The sequence below is a fragment of the Hippopotamus amphibius genome, chromosome 15 (assembly GCF_030028045.1).
Source record: "Hippopotamus amphibius kiboko isolate mHipAmp2 chromosome 15, mHipAmp2.hap2, whole genome shotgun sequence".
Lineage (NCBI taxonomy): Eukaryota > Metazoa > Chordata > Mammalia > Artiodactyla > Hippopotamidae > Hippopotamus > Hippopotamus amphibius.
Window position 1 is genome coordinate 8,888,544 of NC_080200.1, and position 17,505 is coordinate 8,906,048.

Below are 17,505 nucleotides of genomic sequence, written 5' to 3' on the forward strand. Positions count from 1 at the left end.
GGACCTCTTTCTGCCTCCAGCCTGGGGCGCTTAGTTTACCACAGGCCCCATCCTCACCTATGAGAGAACTAAGTAGAATTTCTCCTTTTGTGGTCAAACTTGGCTGACAGCCCCAGCCCTGAAGGCCCTGCTCCTTCTGACTCCAGGTAAGCAGTGGAAGTGTTGTCCCTTGTTGGCCACAATTATTTTTGGCCGCTGCCTCACGAATCTCAGGGAGTTTAACATTGGTCGTGGGCCCGACCAGTTCCATTTGATTGAGGCCGGTGCTAAGAGGAAGATGCGGGGTTGAAGGAGGGAGTCAAAGGGCAGGTTTGGTCTGGGCCGGCCAGGGGCAGCTTAAAGAGGCCTGGTTTATGCCTCTAGCGTCCATTGCAGCTCATGGGGTAGTTGGACTCCACGACAGTTAAGGTTGGAAAGTGGTATAAGGAGCATCTCCGCGATTTTTTCAGCTACTCTGCTCCCCTCTTCAAAATCCTCAAAAGCAACCCTTATGACTTTTCTCTAGATGGAAAAGAATTTCGACCATTGGAGTGATGTTGATTCAGCCCCCAATTCCTCACGTCCTCCTGACCTTGGCAATTCTGGCCTATTCAGTTGAGCACTGGGTCAAAGTTGGTTCAAGACTGGCCACTGTTTCCTTTTCTTACACAAAAGAGCATTTTGTCTAAGAGTTTGGCTTTGTCTTTGCATGGCTTTCATTTATTTATTTATTTACTGGCCATGCATGTGAGTTCCCCAACCAGGAGCTGAAGACACACCACCTACAGGGGAAGCCTGGAGTCTTAACTACTAGAATACCAGGGAAATACCAGCTTTCACATATTTTTGAGACAATACCTTCCAGTACAAAGATACTTACCAAAAAAAAAAAAAAAGTAAAAGAAAGATACCTTGTTTGTCAAATTTTTCTGTGAAAGAAAAACAAGAACACACCTCTCTCTTCATCTGAATTTCCTAGGCCTGTACATCACCACAGAGCCCTGAAACGGGCCTTCAGGAGAAAAGAATGGAGACTTTAGTATCCTAGCTCTAGAGTAATTGAATTTATCATTCACAGGATGTTTGGACTAAGTGTATTTTCCCCACATATTTCTTTCAAAAAGAAAAGAAAAAAACCAAAGGAAAATTGACTATCCAGTACATACATGGTCTGATGTATACACTTAATATGAGTAATAAAACCCTGAACACTTTGAGGTTTTTCTATTTATGGGCATGTTTTTATGATAGGGGCTCAGACAGAGGCACTGCCAGCCTATCTGGATTTGAATTCCTTTTACCCCAGATCTCCGGTCTCAGAGGCTCCATTAAATAAAACTATTAAATAAGTTTCCCATTCACTTTTTTTAAATTGTAGAATAAACTTAGTGTACAAATTGCCATTTTTAAGTTTACCTTTCAATGGGATGTGCACTTTATTACATAGTTGTGCAATCATCATGACCATCAACCCCCAGAACTACTTTATCTTCCCAAATTGGAACTCTACCCATTAAATCTAATTTTCCTTTTGCTACTCCTCTTTTTTTTTTTAAGAACTTTTATTGTGATACAATTGCAATTGACATGCAATAAACTGCATATATTTAAAGCGTACAAGTTGATTTTTTTTCTTATTAGTAATGTGTATATGGCAATCCCAGTCTCCCAGTTCATCCCCCGCCCCCCCCGCCCCCACCACTTTCTGCACTTGGTGTCCATATGTTTATTCTCTACATCTGTGTGTCTGTTTCTGTCTTGTAAACCAGTTGACTTGTACCATTTTTCTATATTCCACATATACGTGTTAATATATGATATTTGTTTTTCTCTTTTTGACTCACTTCACTCTGTATGACATCTCTAGGTCCATCCATGTCTCTACAAATGTCCCAATTTCACCCCTTTTCACAGCTAAGTAATTTTCCATTGTGTATATGCACCACATCTTCTTTATCCATTCTTCTGTTGATGGACATTTAGGTTGCTTCCATATCCTGGCTATTGTAAATAGTGTTGTGATGAACATTGGGGTGCATGTGTCTTTTTGAATTATGGTGTCCTCTGGATATATGCCCAGTAGTGGGATTGCTGGGTCATATGGTAACTCCATTTTTAGTTTTTCAAGGAACCTCCATACTGTTCTCCATAGTGGCTGTATCAATTTACATTCCCACCAACAGTGCAAGAGAGTTCCCTTTTCTCCACACCCTCTCCAGCATTTGCTTTTTGTAGATTTTCTGATGATGCCCATTCTAACCTGTGTGAGGTGATACCTCCTTGTAGTTTTGATTTGCATTTCTCTGATAATTAGTGATGTTGACCATCTTTTCATGTGCCTCTTAGCCATCCATACGTCTTCTTTGGAGAAATGCCTATTTACCTATTTAGGCCTTCTGCCCATTTTCTTATTGGATTGTTTGGGCTTTTTTTGATATGGAGCTGCATGAACTATTTATATATTTTGGAGATTAATCCCTTGCCTGTTAATTCGTTTGCAAATATTTTCTCCCATTCTGAGGGTTGTCTTTTCATCTTGCTTACAGTTTCCTTTGCTGTGCAGAAGATTGTTTCATTAGTTCCCACTTATTTATTTTTGTTTTTATTTCCATTACTCTAGGAGGTGGATCAAAAAAGATCTTGCTGTGATTTACGTCAAAGAGTGTTCTTCCTATGTTTTCCTCTAAGAGTTTTATAGTGTCTGCTCTTAAGTTTAGGTCTTTAATCTATTTTGAGTTTATTTTTGTGTATGGTGTTAGGGAGTGTTCTAATTTCATTCTTTTCCATGTAGCTGTCCAGTTTTCCCAGCACCTCCCACCACTTATTGAAGAGGATGTCTTCTCCATTGTATATCCTTGCCTCCTTTGTCATAGATTAGTTGACCATAGTTTATCTCTGGGCTTTCTATCCTGTTCCATTGATCTATATTTCTGTGTTTGTGTCAATACCATATTGTCTTTATTATTGTAGCTTTGTAGTATAATCTGAAGTCAGGGAATTTGATTCCTCTAGCTCCATTTTTTTCCCCTCAAGATTGCTTTGGCTATTTGGAGTCTTTTTTGTCTCCATACAAATTTTAGGACTTTTTTGTTCTAGTTCTGTAAAAAATGCCATTGGTAACTTGATAGGGATTGAAATGAATCTGTAGATTGTTTTAGGTAGGATAGCCATTTTCACAATGTTGATTCTTCCAATCCAAGAACATAGTATATCTCTCCATTTGTTTGTGTCATCTTTGATTTCTTTCATTAATGTCTTATAGTTTTCTGAGTACAGGTCTTTTACCTCCTTAGTTAGGTTTATTCGTAGGTATTTTATTCTTTTTGTTGCAATGGTGAATGGGATTGTTTCCTTAATTTGTCTTTCTAATCTTTCATTGTTAGTGTATAGAAATGCAAGAGCTTTCTGTGTGTTAATTTTGTATCCTGCAACTTTACAACTTTACAATGAATTTAGTCAAATTCATCGATTAGCTCAAGTAGTTTTCTGGTGGCATCTTTATGATTGTCTATGTATAGTATCATGTCATCTGCAAACAGTGACACTTTTACTTCTTTTCCAATTTGGATTCCTTTTATTTGTTTTTCTTCTTTGATTACTGTGGCAAGGACTTCCAAAACTATGTTGAATAGTAGTGGAGAGAGTGGACATCCTTGTCTTGTTCTTAGAGGGAATGCTTTGAGAATGATGCTGTGGGTTTGTCGTATATGGCCTTTATTATATTGAGGTAGGTTCCCTCTATGCCCACCTTCTGGAGAGTTTTCATCATAAATGGGTGTTGAATTTTCTCAAAAGCTTTCTCTGCATCTATGGAGATGATCATGTGGTTTTCATCATTTAATTTGTTAATATGGTGTATCACATTGATTAATTTGCATATATTGAAGAATCCTTGCATTCCAGGGATAAACCCCACTTGATCATGGTGTATGATCCTTTTAATGTCTCCACTCCTCTTAATCTTTATGACGAACATTCTAATTGTCTGGCTCTAGGAACCTCATATAAGCAGAAACACACAGCCCCTGTCTTTTTTGTTTCTGGCTTATTTCAATTCAGCGTAGTGTCTTCAAAGTTCATCCATGTTGCAGCATGTGTCAGAACTTCCTTCTTTTTAAGACTGAATAATAATATATAGTGCCAGTATACTACATTTGTATGTCAATATGTTACTGTGCCCAAGATCATTCTGCTCACCATGACATACCAATAAATCGAGAGACAAGTTATTGGGGCAAGGAATAACAACTTTAACCAGAAAACTAGGAGACCAAGAAGATGTCCAACTGGTGTCTCAGAAAACCTTTTCTCAGTCAGAATTCCAGGCTCCTTTTATACAGAGGAAGGGAGGGAGAGGGGCCCACTGCGAGTGACCGTGACCAATGGCTGAGTGGGACTGCTATAGGTCTCACCTGCCCCACCCCATTATGAGTAGATACACGGGTTGTCTCCACCTTTTGGCTGTTGTGAATAATGATGCTATGAATACAGGTGTACATATGTCAATCCCTGCTTTCAGTTCTTTTGGGTATATGTCCAGAAGTGAAATTGCTGGATCTTATGGTAATTTTGTCTATATCCCCATTCACTTATAAATCCTAATATCTTGTCAGGTGTTTTATTCCTAGATATTTTTGAAAATTCACCAAATAATTTATTTTAAACTGTAGTAAAGAACACATAAGTTACTTGTGTTCTGAGTGTATAATTCAGTAGTATCGAGTGGTCCATTGTGCAAAAGCTCTTCAAAATTTTTTCAGTTTTCAAAAGTGAAAGTCTACCATGAGAAAACCATAATTCAAAAAGATACATGTACCACAATGTTCACTGCAGCACTATTTACAATAGCCAAGACATGGAAGCAACCTAAATGCTCATCAACAGATGAATGGATAAAGAAGATGTGGCACATATATACAATGGAATATTAGTCATAAAAAGAATGAAACTGAGTTATTTGTAATGAGGTGGATGGACCTAGAATCTGTCACACAGAGTGAAGTAAGTCAGAGAAAAACAAATAGTGTATGCTAACACATATATATGGAATATAAAAAAAAATGGTACTGATGAATCCAGTGGCAGGGCAAGAATAAAGATGCAGATGTAGAGAATGGACTTCAGGACACAGGTGGAGGTGGGGGTGAAGGTGAAGCTGGGATGAAGTGCAGGAGTACAATTGACATATACACTACGTAACATAAAATAGGTAGCGGCAAGGTGTTGTGTAACACAGGGAGATCAACTGGATGATGGGTGATGACTTAGAAGGGTGGGATAGGGAGGGTGGGAAGGAGTCCTGGGAGGGAGGGGATATGGAGATATATGTATAAATATAGCTGATTCACTTTGTTGTACAGCAAAAAAAAAAAAGTGAAACTATATACATGAAACCATATATATCCTTATTCGGTGTTCTTTACAAGCCTTGGTAACCACCATTTTACTTTTTGTCTCTATGAATTTAATTTCTCTAGGGACCTTTGCCGAGACCAGCTCGGCGACTCGAGGTGAGTGACGGGTGCCGCAAGCTTGAAGAAAACACAGACACAGACTGAAGAGAAAGATGGGACCGGGGGACTCAAGACCTCTAGGATCAAGAGCCCTGCTGACTCATCCCACGTTGCTTTTATTGGTTTCTCGGCTAACATTCTCAGGTTACTCCCATAAACAATCAAAGGCCTCACATGACTGGGGCAATTATCTTTGTTTGCTTCCTGGGTCCCGAGTTGAGCAGGTGTGGATTTGAGCTGGGGGTGGAGAGCAAAACAGCCCTGGGGGCAGGAGACCTCTCTCAGATATTAGGGGTCTGTGCCCCACCCCTGTTGGCCCCTCTGCGACTGTGCCTGTCTTAGGTTGTTCCTCCCTTGAGGAATCTTACCCGTCTCTGGCTAACCAGTCATCCTCCAGGGCCAAACAGGGTGATATAAGGAAGGCTCTATGCACCACCCCTGTTGGCCCCTCTGCGGCTGTGCCTGTCTTAGGTTGTTCCTCCTCTGAGGAATCTTACCCGTCTTTGGCTAACCAGCCATCCTTCAGGGCCAAACAGGGTGATATGAGGTGTGCAGTGAGAAAGGGGCTGCGCCCCTAGAGACGGCCAACCCTCTGCCTATGCCCCCATAGTCTCCACGCCCCACACCCTCAGCTCCTCCACTGCTCAAGCAGGACATTCTGAATCCCATCGCTCGGCCCACATACTTTAAGATTTTCAAGGTTTCAGAAAGGCTCCTGAATGTCTTCCCACAGACCTTATTTAAGTGAAATGGTGCAGTATTTGTGTTTTTGTTTTTAGATGTAAAAAGTCTCTGGTTTCAGTGTCTAAATGTAGTAATAGCAATCACAGCACCCACGTAGTTTAAACTCCTTTTCTTTTTATCCCTCTTTGCCCCTAAATATTTATATAGAGATGCCCTCTGGAGTGTGGTGTAAAACAGCGGTCCCCAACCATTTTGGCAGCAGGGACTGGTTTTGTGGAATATAAGTTTTATCCAGGGGTGTTGCCATAATAATGGCTACTCTGTGCACTGAGGCCGAATGGAAACACAGAGGCAGAGATTTTGGAGGAAGAGAGGGGTGGCTTTATCTTTCTGCCAGGCAGAAGGGAAGACACAGCAGGCCAGTACCTCAAGGACTGTGCCCCCCCACCCTCCAGAATCGGGGAAGATATTATACCTGGGTCTCACAGTCCGGGTAAGTGATAAGGATCCAGATGGTGAAGGCCTTGCATTCTTTTTTCCTTAGCATTATTTCAAAATAGTCATAGCGGGTGTCAGGTCACCCATAATTGGGGTCTGGAAGGCTGTTGTCTGTTTGCCTCTGGGGCTGGAGACCCTTTTTCTGAAATGCAAAGCAAAACAAAAACTAACAAACAAAAAAACCCCAAACTACAGGGGTGATTTGTTACAAGGAATGCAGCTGCCGGGATGTAATGTTAGGGAGTGAGAGGCAGGATGTAACTCACATAGAGTTAAGGGTGACAGGTGCCAAGTGTAATTTACATAGTTTAGCTTTGTGAGGTTAGTTTTCTGAAGTGAGGTTAGCTCTGTGAAGTACGAAGCTAGTTACTACAAATCAGTGACAGTTAAAGTAAAACATGGAGTGATTAACACATTCAGGCCAGGTTATGTTTCTCCTCTAGCCTCATTGCTGTTCTCTTTGCTTTCATTGCTCTCAAGAGAAAAAAGTACTCTCACCTTTATTTCCAGTGCAACAATTTCTCCCACTGCTAGTTCATTCCTTCCATATCAATGGAGAAAAAGAACTCTCACTTTTATTTGCATTGCAACAGGGGTGGGGGTGGGGTGGGGGTGATGGTTCAGGGGTAATGCCAGCGATGGTTCAGGCTGTCAGGCAGGCAATGGGAAGCCCCAGATGAAGCTTTCTTCAATCCTCAGCCACTCACGTCCTGATGTGCAGCCCAGTTAGGCGCAGAGTTGGGGACCTCAGCTGTAGAGGGTGCAGCGACCTAGGATTTAGCTCCTGTGGACTTTTTTTTTTTTTTCCCCCAATTCATTTGGTGAACATGGGCACTTAGTTGACCCATCTGTGCCAGTTTCCTCATACACAAAAAGGAAAAAATAAAAGAGTCCTTTCCTCTGGTGGGAGGCGGAGCCCTCCCCAGCACTTTTATCTCCGGAACCCCTGTATGATCCTGTCTCCGCCCTCCCCTCCACAAGTCTCTGCCCTCTGGGCAGTTCCACCTACTGGCACTTCCACCCGCAGGAAATGCTACCCGCAGGCAATTCCACCTTTCACGTTTCCTTTCGATGTAGCAAGGTCAGGGTACCCCTTCTACTCGCCCTTCCTACGCTCTCTACCCCGGAGCTGGAATCCGCCCCTCGCCTCTCAGAGACCGGAAAGGGAAGTGTGCGCTGTCTTCCTACCTAGCGGCTTCCGTGTGCCATCCGGCGGGCCCGCCCTCTGGTGAACCTCGCGAGAGAGGGAGGTCAGGCGGGGTCAAAGGGCGGCCGTCCTCGTTTTCCGTGGGCGCGGGGCCGCACCATCGCTATACCATCTGCGGGTCGTACTTAGGGCCTCACTCTTTGGGATTTCTTCTGGGCTACCCGCTCCGCGCCGCCCAGGACTTTCTTCCTCAGCCGTGTTTGCTCTGAGATTCCCAGTGGCTCTGCCAGCTTGGGCCGTGGCCTCTCTTCAGGGCGCTTGTTCTAGAGGGAGGCCAGTCGCGAGGTGCGTTCAAGGAGCCTCCTCTGGGGCTTGTCAGCCACAGCTCTCGCGCTTTCAGCCTAAGCAATCTTGAAACCTTTCTCTAGAGGGAAAAGCAACTTTGTCGTTTCCGTCACGGGGACTCAGGCAGTTTGAGCGCTGGGTGAATTTGTTCCCGTTGTGGGCGTCAGTTATGTTTGGTAAGCTATATTCAGGTGGAAAAATAAGAAACATCCTTAGATTATTAGGGGGAACGTGTATCTGATATCATTAAATGCGTGATTGACTGAGTGCCTATAAATACAAAATTGACGAGCACGGAAAAGCCGGACTACTCAGCTCCACGTCAGAATCCTTTAAATTTAGAGCTTCAACAGAAAGGCGTCTGTAAGAAAAAAGACTATGGAAACTTATTGTTGTTAGTACCAGAAAGGGAACTGAATTTATTATAATTTAGGAAGAGCTCCTGACAAGTGGGGTTCCCTTAAATTACTCATTTGAAAATATTCAAACCCAAAGACAATTTGAAAGTCCAGTACACTGAATCCTTATTAAGCTAGATTTGCCAATTATTAAAATTCTGCAACATTTCTGTCTCCACACGTATAGAGGGTTATACATTGGAATTAAGCTGTAGACATTAGGACACTTTATACCTGAATATTCAGAATAAGTACATTGTCTTACAAAAGCAACAATCCTTTATCCCACCTAAGAAAATAAGTATTACTTCAGTAGGATTATATAATAGGTAGTCTGTATTCAAATCGAATTTCTTCAACTATTTCAAACATGATTGATCCTATTACAGTTTACATGTTGCATTAGATTGTTAGATCCCTTTAGTCTTTTAATCTAGAACAATCTGCCCATATTTCTTTTCATACTCTTTTTGATGAGTCTAGGGTCTTTGTTTTAAAGAAAACCCAATTTTCTGGTGTTTCTGATTCTATTTTCAGGGTGTTGTTACTGTGCTCACCCCCTCTGCCCCCAATTCCTGCAAAGTAGACATTGTTTTAGAGCCTAGTTACTTATGATATGTTTTGTAGATGACGTTGTGTCCTTCCTACTGCTTCTCATCAGGATGCAAGTGCATGTTGATTATTCCATTATTAGAGCTATGGTATGTTTGATCATTAAGTTTACAAGATGACCACCAGAACTCCTCATTCCTAAAGTTTTTTCCTTGGTAATTAGTCAGCAGGGGGTGAGGGGTGGCACCATGCAAGTGTGCTGTTTCCTAATATTCTCTGATCTTTTCCTGGATCATGTATTGGGACTTATAAAACGGTGATTTTCTGGTTCATTGTTTTGTTTGCCATTCTTTAGCTAGTAGTTTCTTCTCTTTTATCCTTTCTCCCCCTATGTTTTGATGACTATTGTGTACTCATGGATTCTCTCTCAAGGTACTGCAATCAATAGATTATCATTCTTCTTGAAAAGGTTCAGGTTTATCTAAGGGGTCAGCTCCTTTAAGCTGTCTCCATTTGACGTGATACTGTTGATATTTGAATACTTTATTGATGTCTGACTCAACAAGGTCTTGCGGGTTCATTTGTACATTCCTGCCCCACATCTAGATTCAGACATTCTCCCAAAGAGCTTGGTTCTTTTTAGAAATAAAGATCTGTTTGCTCCCTGTACTAAATTCTATCAAAGTATCATTGCTTTAAGGTCCTTCTAGAACTAGAAAACATATTTTAAAATGATGTTTGTTTTCATATTTCCAATTCAAAGTTAATATTTTTTTCTCTTACCGCCTCTTTTTTAAATAAATTTATTTATTTATTTATTTATTTATTTATTGGCTGTGTTGGGTCTTCGATGCTGTGCATGGGCTTCCTCTAGGTGTTGCAGTTGGGGGCTAGTGTTCATCGAGGTGCATGGGCTTCTCGTGGTGGCTTCTAGGTGCGTGGGCTTAGTAGTTCTGGCTCTCAGGCTCTAGAGCGCAGGCTCAATAGTTATGGCCCATGGGCTTAATTGCTCCGAGGCATTTGGGACCAGGCCTTGAACCCGTGTTGCCTGCATTGGCAGGCGGAATCTTAACCATTGCACCACCAGGGCAGCCCTCTTACCTCCTCTTAATTTGTATTTTTCTCTAGATTTTGGTTGCTGCTAACATTGGTGTATTTATTTGCTGTATCCATGACATACTCAAAAAATGCAGTATTACAATACTAAAGTTACCATAGTTTCATGTTTCTTAGCAGTCTTCTTTTACTTTTGAATATAATCTTTTCGGAATTCCCTGGCAGTCCAGGGGTTATGACTACATGCTTTCACTGCCTAGGGCACGGTTTTAATCCCAGGTCAGGGAACTAAGATTGCGCATGCCGCACAGCACAGCCAAAAAAAAAAAAAAAAAATCTTGGGACTTTGTAGGTGGTACAGTGGTTAAGAATCTGCCTGCCAATGCAGGGAACATGGGTTCGATCCCTGCTCCAGGAGGATCCCACATGCCATGGAGCAACTAAGCCTGTGTGCCACAACTATTGAGCCTGCGCTTTTGAGCCCGTGAGCCACAACTACTGAGCCCACACACCACAACTACTGAAGCCCATGCACCTAGAGCCTGTGCTCCACAAGAGAAGACACCACAATGAAGAGTAGCCCTCGTTCTCCACGAGAGAAAAGCCCATGTGCAGCAACAAAGACACAACGCAAGCAATAAATTTCTTGCTTCCAGTTTTGAATTAGTTTTACTTCTTGAGCAAATGAAAGTTTATATAAAACTATATAAGTTCCAAAGTCAAAACAATATAATATACTCAGAAATTTTTATCCTTGTCTCTTGCATCTCATTAACATCTTTCCAGTGTTTTTTTTCCTTGCAATATGCGTTCTCATGCGTGGTTTTGCGTACTCATTTCCTTACAGTCTTATGCAAACATACAATGTGCTGCACTTCATAGTTTCACTTAATATGTGAGTTGGAAATCACCTCACTTCATAGAGCTCTGTTTTTTATTATTATTAGTTTCCTATTAATAGGTGTAACATTTAATTAATTAATTAATTGGCTGAGTTGGGTCTTCATGGCTGCATGCTGGCTTTTTCTAGTTGTGGTGAGTGGGGGGCTACTCTTCGTTGTGGTGCACTGGCTTCTCATTGTGGTTGCTTCTCTTGTTGCAGAGCACAGGCTGTAGGCACACAGGCTTCAGTAGTTGTAGCACGTTGGCTCAATAGTTGTGGCTTAAGGGCTCTAGAGCCAGGCTCAGTTGTTGTGGTTCATGGGCTTTGTTGCTCTGAGGCATGTGAGATCTTCCCAGACCGGGGATTGAAACTATGTCCCCTGCATTGGCAAGTGGATTCTTAACCACTGCACCACCAGGGAAGTCCAGGTGTACCATATTTAATCAGTTACCTATGGATAGCACTTGAGTTGTTTCCTATTTTTGATCATTAGGGATCTTGCTAAATACCTTCCACTTGATTTGTATCATTTTGCAATTTCAGAGTGAAATTTTTTTAAAGGAAAGTTAAAAGTAATTGTGCAGAAAAATATGCAACATTTTTGTTTTAACTGCACAGTACTTGTTTCTCCCACCATCCTTCTCCCAAATCCTCTGAGTCTTGCATTCTTAGGGTAATTAAATACATTTCCTGAAAACTCTTCTCCAATCTTTCCCACAATTGTAGGTTCCTCTTAGATTTCCTGTGTCCAATGATTTAGTCATTAACTAGTCACTGGAGATTTATTATGCACAAGTATTATCAGTTTTGTCCCTCATGTGCTTGGAATTTTCTTTTTCTTTTTTTTCTTTTTTTTTTTTTGGGGGGGGTACACCAAGTTCAATCATCTGTTTTTATACACATATCCCCGTATTCCCTCCCTTCCTTGACTCCCCCACCCTCGAGTCCCCCCACCCTCCCCGCCCCAGTCCTCTAAGGCATCTTCCATCCTCGAGTTGGACTCCCTTTGTTATACAGCAACTTCCCACTGACTGTTTTACAGCTGGTAGTATATATATGTCTGTGCTACTCTCTCGCTTCATCTGAGTTTCCCCTTCACCCCCCGGAATTTTCTATTAGATTCCCTATTTCTGCTGGCAGATTTGACTTCCTGATAGGACCTGATATCTCTCTCTTGATGTTGCTGTTTCACCACAATATTATCTATGGACAATGTGATTATTACTGACATTTCGTACTCAGGCTAATTTCATTTTCTCTTTTTACCATTCTCTTTAAATCGTTCAGAGAATATCGAGTGATTGAATTTGGAGTAGATTGCCTTATCCTCTTCATGAATTTAACATAAATATTTAGTGTTTTAATGTAGATTATCCTGTTGGCTGCAGTTTTAAAATATCTGTTCTTTATTATCTTAAGAAATTGTCCTACTTTTCCTTATTTAGCAAGAGGCACTGTCCTGGCTGCTAACCACAGTAACGGCCGTTACATTTTCTCCAGTTCATTTTCTACTGTAATTATGGTTGTGATTCATCTTCCTTGACCTATTTTTGAGATGAACTATGTGAGCAAACATCCTAGATCTACCCCGATATCCTTTCCTAGAGTAGGAATTACTTGTCCATGATATATTATACTTTTAAAGTGCATATAAATGCAATTTATTTAATTTTACTCTTCTTTTTTTGCGTCTATATTTAGGCATATGGTGAACTTGGAAGATTCTTTCTTTGTGTTACAACAAAGCTTTTGGTCTCAGTCTTTATTTTATATCTAACCTTTGCATGTGTTCAGTACCAAGTAAGTCCCTGAAAAGACGATGAGCAAGAATGACCTCTGACCCACAAATGATTATAAAATTACCTACAGAGGCACATCAAGAATAGTACAGGATGCGCCTCATACTCTTTCCTCCTGACCCTCACTCTGTTCTCCATCTCACTGGCCTCTCACATTCCTTCCGTTACCAAGCTCACCAACCACCAGGGCAACTGTAAATTCTGTTGTCTCAGCCCCAAATGCATGCCCTTTCCTTATTTCCTTTGATTCACAATTACCCACCCTTCCTCTCACAGCTCAATATTTTTATTTCAGAGAGGCTGTCTCTGCCCACCTTCCAAGGCTAAATTGGTCCCCAGTTATTTTTTCTCTTAACTAAATGCATTCTTGGCTGCTGCTCACCTGAGTCTGCCGACTTCCCTTCTCGAGAGTGTTCTATCACTTAATAAGTCCTCACTTTGCTTATATAAAAGAATATTAATTGCATTGTCTAGGCTTAGTAATGCTGGACTTTTTTCTATCATACAGAATGTCATCATTTATGTTCATCTTAAATCTGCCTTTTATCTTTTTTAAGGATCATTTTTTGTTTTAGAGAAGCTTTGAATTTTTTTGTTTTGTTTTTTTTTAGATGTATTTTATTATTTTGTTTTTGACTACATTGGGTCTTCGTTGCTGCACATGGGCTCTCTCTAGTTTTGGTGAGTGGGGGCTACTCTTTGTTGTGGTGCGTGGGTTTCTCATTTTGGTGGCTTCTCTTTTTGTGGAGCATGGGCTCTAGGTGCTCAGGCTTCAGTAGTTGCAGTGCATGGGCTCAGTAGTTGTGGTTTGTGGGCTCTAGAGCTCAGGCTCAGTAATTGTTGCTCATGGGCTTAGTTGCTCAGCAGCATGTGGAATCTTCCCAGATAATTGATCGAACCCGAGTTCCTCACATTGGCAGGCGGATTCTGAACCACTGCACCACCAGGGAAGTCCTTTACTGATTTTTAATACGACCCATTTCCACTCAAGAACATTACATATGAACTTACACTCTCACATGTGCATTCCATTTTATATTCTGATCTTGTGATTTCATCTACCCCTCTTATGTGTATACTTCACATACTTTTCCCTTTTTTTGGAAGAATCCACCTAACAGACAGTATCTGAAAGAGGGAGCCAAAGGGATCATCATTAACTAGAAGTACTGCATTGTGGTCCAAAGAGGTAACAGATGAGATGTGTTTGTAATGGTCAGAATGCCATCGTTGACGGCTGCCCCTGTTTAAGGGTAATAATGATAGTCACATAAGACAGATTTGTTGTTTGGTTAAGAAGCTCACATTTATCATGTGTCTGCTGTGTGTCACAAGAACCACACTAGAAAAATTACATGCATCATCTTATTTAATTCACTCATCAGTCTTATAATGCAGAAATATTTATAACTCCAATTGTAGAGGCGAGGTATCTGCAGCTAAGAAAGATTAAATAACTTTGTAAAGACACAGACCTTGGTGGATCAAAATTTCTATTCTATGAATTCTAACTCAAGATCCCATTTTCTAAATGACAACTCTATATCATACTTTGGAATAGTTATGTATCAAAAATAATTGTCATAAGAGTAATAGATTACTACTAATAATAGCTATCAGTTACTGGGATCCTACTGTGCAGAAAGGCATCTTTAATCTTCACAAAGAAGTGAACAACAGTAACCCTATTTTTAGAAATAAAAAATAAAGCACTTAAGACACTTGAGAGTTAACTATCACAATAGGAAGCATCAGGTCATAGAATTATTTGGGTTGAGAATCCATGTCTTAGTAACTATTACTGAGTTACTAGAATGAAGAAAGGATGGAGATCAAAACAAAAGGATATTAAATGTCTTCATTTTGCAAGGGTCATGTCATAGAAGAAACTGAATAATGTCCATAGCTTCATATAGCAGTATAACCAGTGAGTAAACAAGAAGTTTCTACTGCATTGCACAGGGAACTGAATTCAATATCCTGAGATGAATCATATGGAAAAGAATTTTTTAAAAAATTTATAGGGAATTCCCTGGTGGTCCAATGGTTGGGACACCATAGTTTTCACTGCTGTGGGCCCGGGTTCAATCTCTGATCAGGAAACTAGGATCCCAAAGTCAGCATGAGGCTGCCAAAAAAAAAAAAAAAGAAAGAAAAGAAGAAGAAGAGGGAGGAGAAGAAGAAGAATATGTATAAATATATATATGTGTATATGTATATACATATACATATTTGTGTGTGTGTGTGTGTCTCACTGAATCATTTGGCTGTACAGCAGAAATTAACACAACATTGTGTATAAACTATACTTCAATAACAAAATTAGAACCAGTGAGTAGGAGATAAATTTTAAAACAGCTAAATAAATACATTTAAAATGAAAATGGTCTGCCATTTAGCTGAGGGCATCACTGTCATTGGAAGGACTAATAGAGGGCAAAGGATATGGACCTAAATGTGGAATCGTAAAAGTGATGACTAGCTGAGGTGCCATTTGACTGTCATTGAATGTTGCTTTTGCCTCCTTCCCCAGCAGACACACCAGCTACATGGGAGCAGGAAACCATATGGGAGCATCACAATTCCTCCTCCTGGGCCTCTCGGACAATCCTGAAGTGCAGCTCCTCTTTGGAGTGTTACTGTCCACGTACCTGATCACTGTGCTCAAGAACCTTCTCATCATCCTGGCGATCAGCTCTGACTCCCACCTACACACCCCCATGTACTTCTTCCTCACCAACCTGTCCTTTGTTGACATCTCTTTCATCTCCACCACTGTCCCAAAGACTCTAGTGAATATCCAGGCACAGGGCAAAGACATCTACATAGGATGCCTCACTCAGTTGTATTTTTTAATGATTTTTGCTGCAACGGATGGTTTTCTCCTGACTCTGATGGTCTGTGAGGGATTTGTGGCCTTCTGCCACCCCCTGTACTACATGGTCATCGTGAACCCCCATCTCTGTTGCCTCCTGGTTCTGATATGTTGGTTCATCATTTTCTGGGTTGCCCTGATTCATATTCTACTCTTGAGGTGGCTGACCTTCTGTATTGGCACTGAAATTCCACATTTCTTCTGTGAACTGGCTCAGATTCTCAAGGTGGCCTGTTTTGACACCCTCATCAAGAACATCTTCTTGTTTGTGGCAACTGCCCTGCTGTGTGTGTTTCCCCTCACTGGAATCATTTTCTCTTAGCCTCGAATCACCTTTTTTTTTAGTGAGAATCTCCTCTGCCGTGAGAAAATATAAAGCATTTTCCACCTGTGGGTCTCACCTCTGTGTGGCTCCTTGTACTATGGGACAAGCCTGAGGGTCTATCTCAGTTCTGATATGACCCATTCTTCCCAGAGAAGATCTGTGGTTTCCATAATGTACACAGTGTTAACCCCCATGCTGAACCCCTTCATCATCAGCCTGAAAAACAAGGATGTGAAGGGGGCCTTGGGAATGTTCCTCAGCTGAGCTGCCCCTTTTCTGTGATAGGCCAGTCACCTCAGAACTAAGAGGACATTGTGAGGCTCAAAGACAAAAGTTGCAAATTTAAATGTCTTGATTCTTTTTTGACCCTAAAAGACATGCTACATTTTTTCTATTCTCAAAGCACCTGTGACTTTTCTTTGTTTTTGTGTTAGTTTCTCCTCAACACCCTCCTCAGTAATTTCTTTTTAACTTTTGTTTTCTATTTTCAGACCCTACATTTCTATCTTGGGCCAGCTTTTTCATAACCATTCCTGCAATTTCCATTACACTTGAAGCACTTATATCAAGTGTGGCATGGTTTCCCATCACAGTTATCCACCCAAATGTTGATATGTTTCACCCAATTTGTGTTTGTTTTTGTCTGGAAGAAATGGAAAGAAAATCATACAGTAGCCATAACTAAACCGATTCACATACCAAGACTGTTCTTATTTACTTATGTATTTTATGTATTATTGACAACATTTTTAAAGGTATTTCTCTCATTTATCACGTTTCAAAAAGATTGAAATTGGGGCTTCCCTGGTGGCATAGTGGTTAAGAATCTGCCTACCAGTGCAGGGGATGCGGTTTGATCCCTGGGCGGGAGGATCCCACATGCTGCGGAGCAAGTAACATGCCCATGTGCCACAACTACTGAGCCTGCACTTTAGAGCCTGTGACCCACAACTAGTGGGCCTGTGTGCCACAACTAATGAAACCCTTGTGCCTAGAGCTGGTGCTTTGTAGCAAGAGAAGCCACTGCAATGAGAAGCCTGTGCACCACAGTGAAGAGCAGCCCCCGCTCACCACAAGAGAAAGCCCGTGCACAGCAATGAAGACCCATTGCAGCCAATAAATAAGTAAGTAAGTAAGTAAGTAAATGTATATAAAAAGATTGAGATTGGAATGAACTCTAACTTGGAAACCTGACATTGAGCCCACATTCCTAACTTTGCTATCATACTTTTCCTGAAAACAGTGATGTGATTTTTAACTTCAAGAGTGGGAATCTAGGTTTGAAAGCTAGTTTGTTCAGGTGATTCATAATATATTGCATCGGATAGCTCTGAGATATTGCTTCATTCTTTGCCTTTCTTCCTCCTTCTTTCCTTCCATTCCTCTTTCCTTTGCTTGTTTTATGGGACATTGATTTCCCATCACTGCAGTTTTAACATATACCCCAAGAT

At 41.1% G+C, this 17,505-nt stretch overlaps 1 protein-coding gene across 1 annotated transcript; it reads left to right on the plus strand.

Moving 5' to 3' along the window:
* Positions 1-5,494: 5,494 nt before the first annotated feature.
* Positions 5,495-16,647, plus strand: LOC130837204 (olfactory receptor 7D4-like). The gene is made up of 2 exons (XM_057710021.1): positions 5,495-5,636; positions 15,388-16,647. The coding sequence occupies exon 2, from the start codon at positions 15,404-15,406 to the stop codon at positions 16,049-16,051; it is 648 nt and encodes a 215-aa protein (XP_057566004.1). The 5' UTR covers positions 5,495-5,636; positions 15,388-15,403; the 3' UTR covers positions 16,052-16,647.
* The last annotated feature ends 858 nt before the right edge of the window (positions 16,648-17,505 follow it).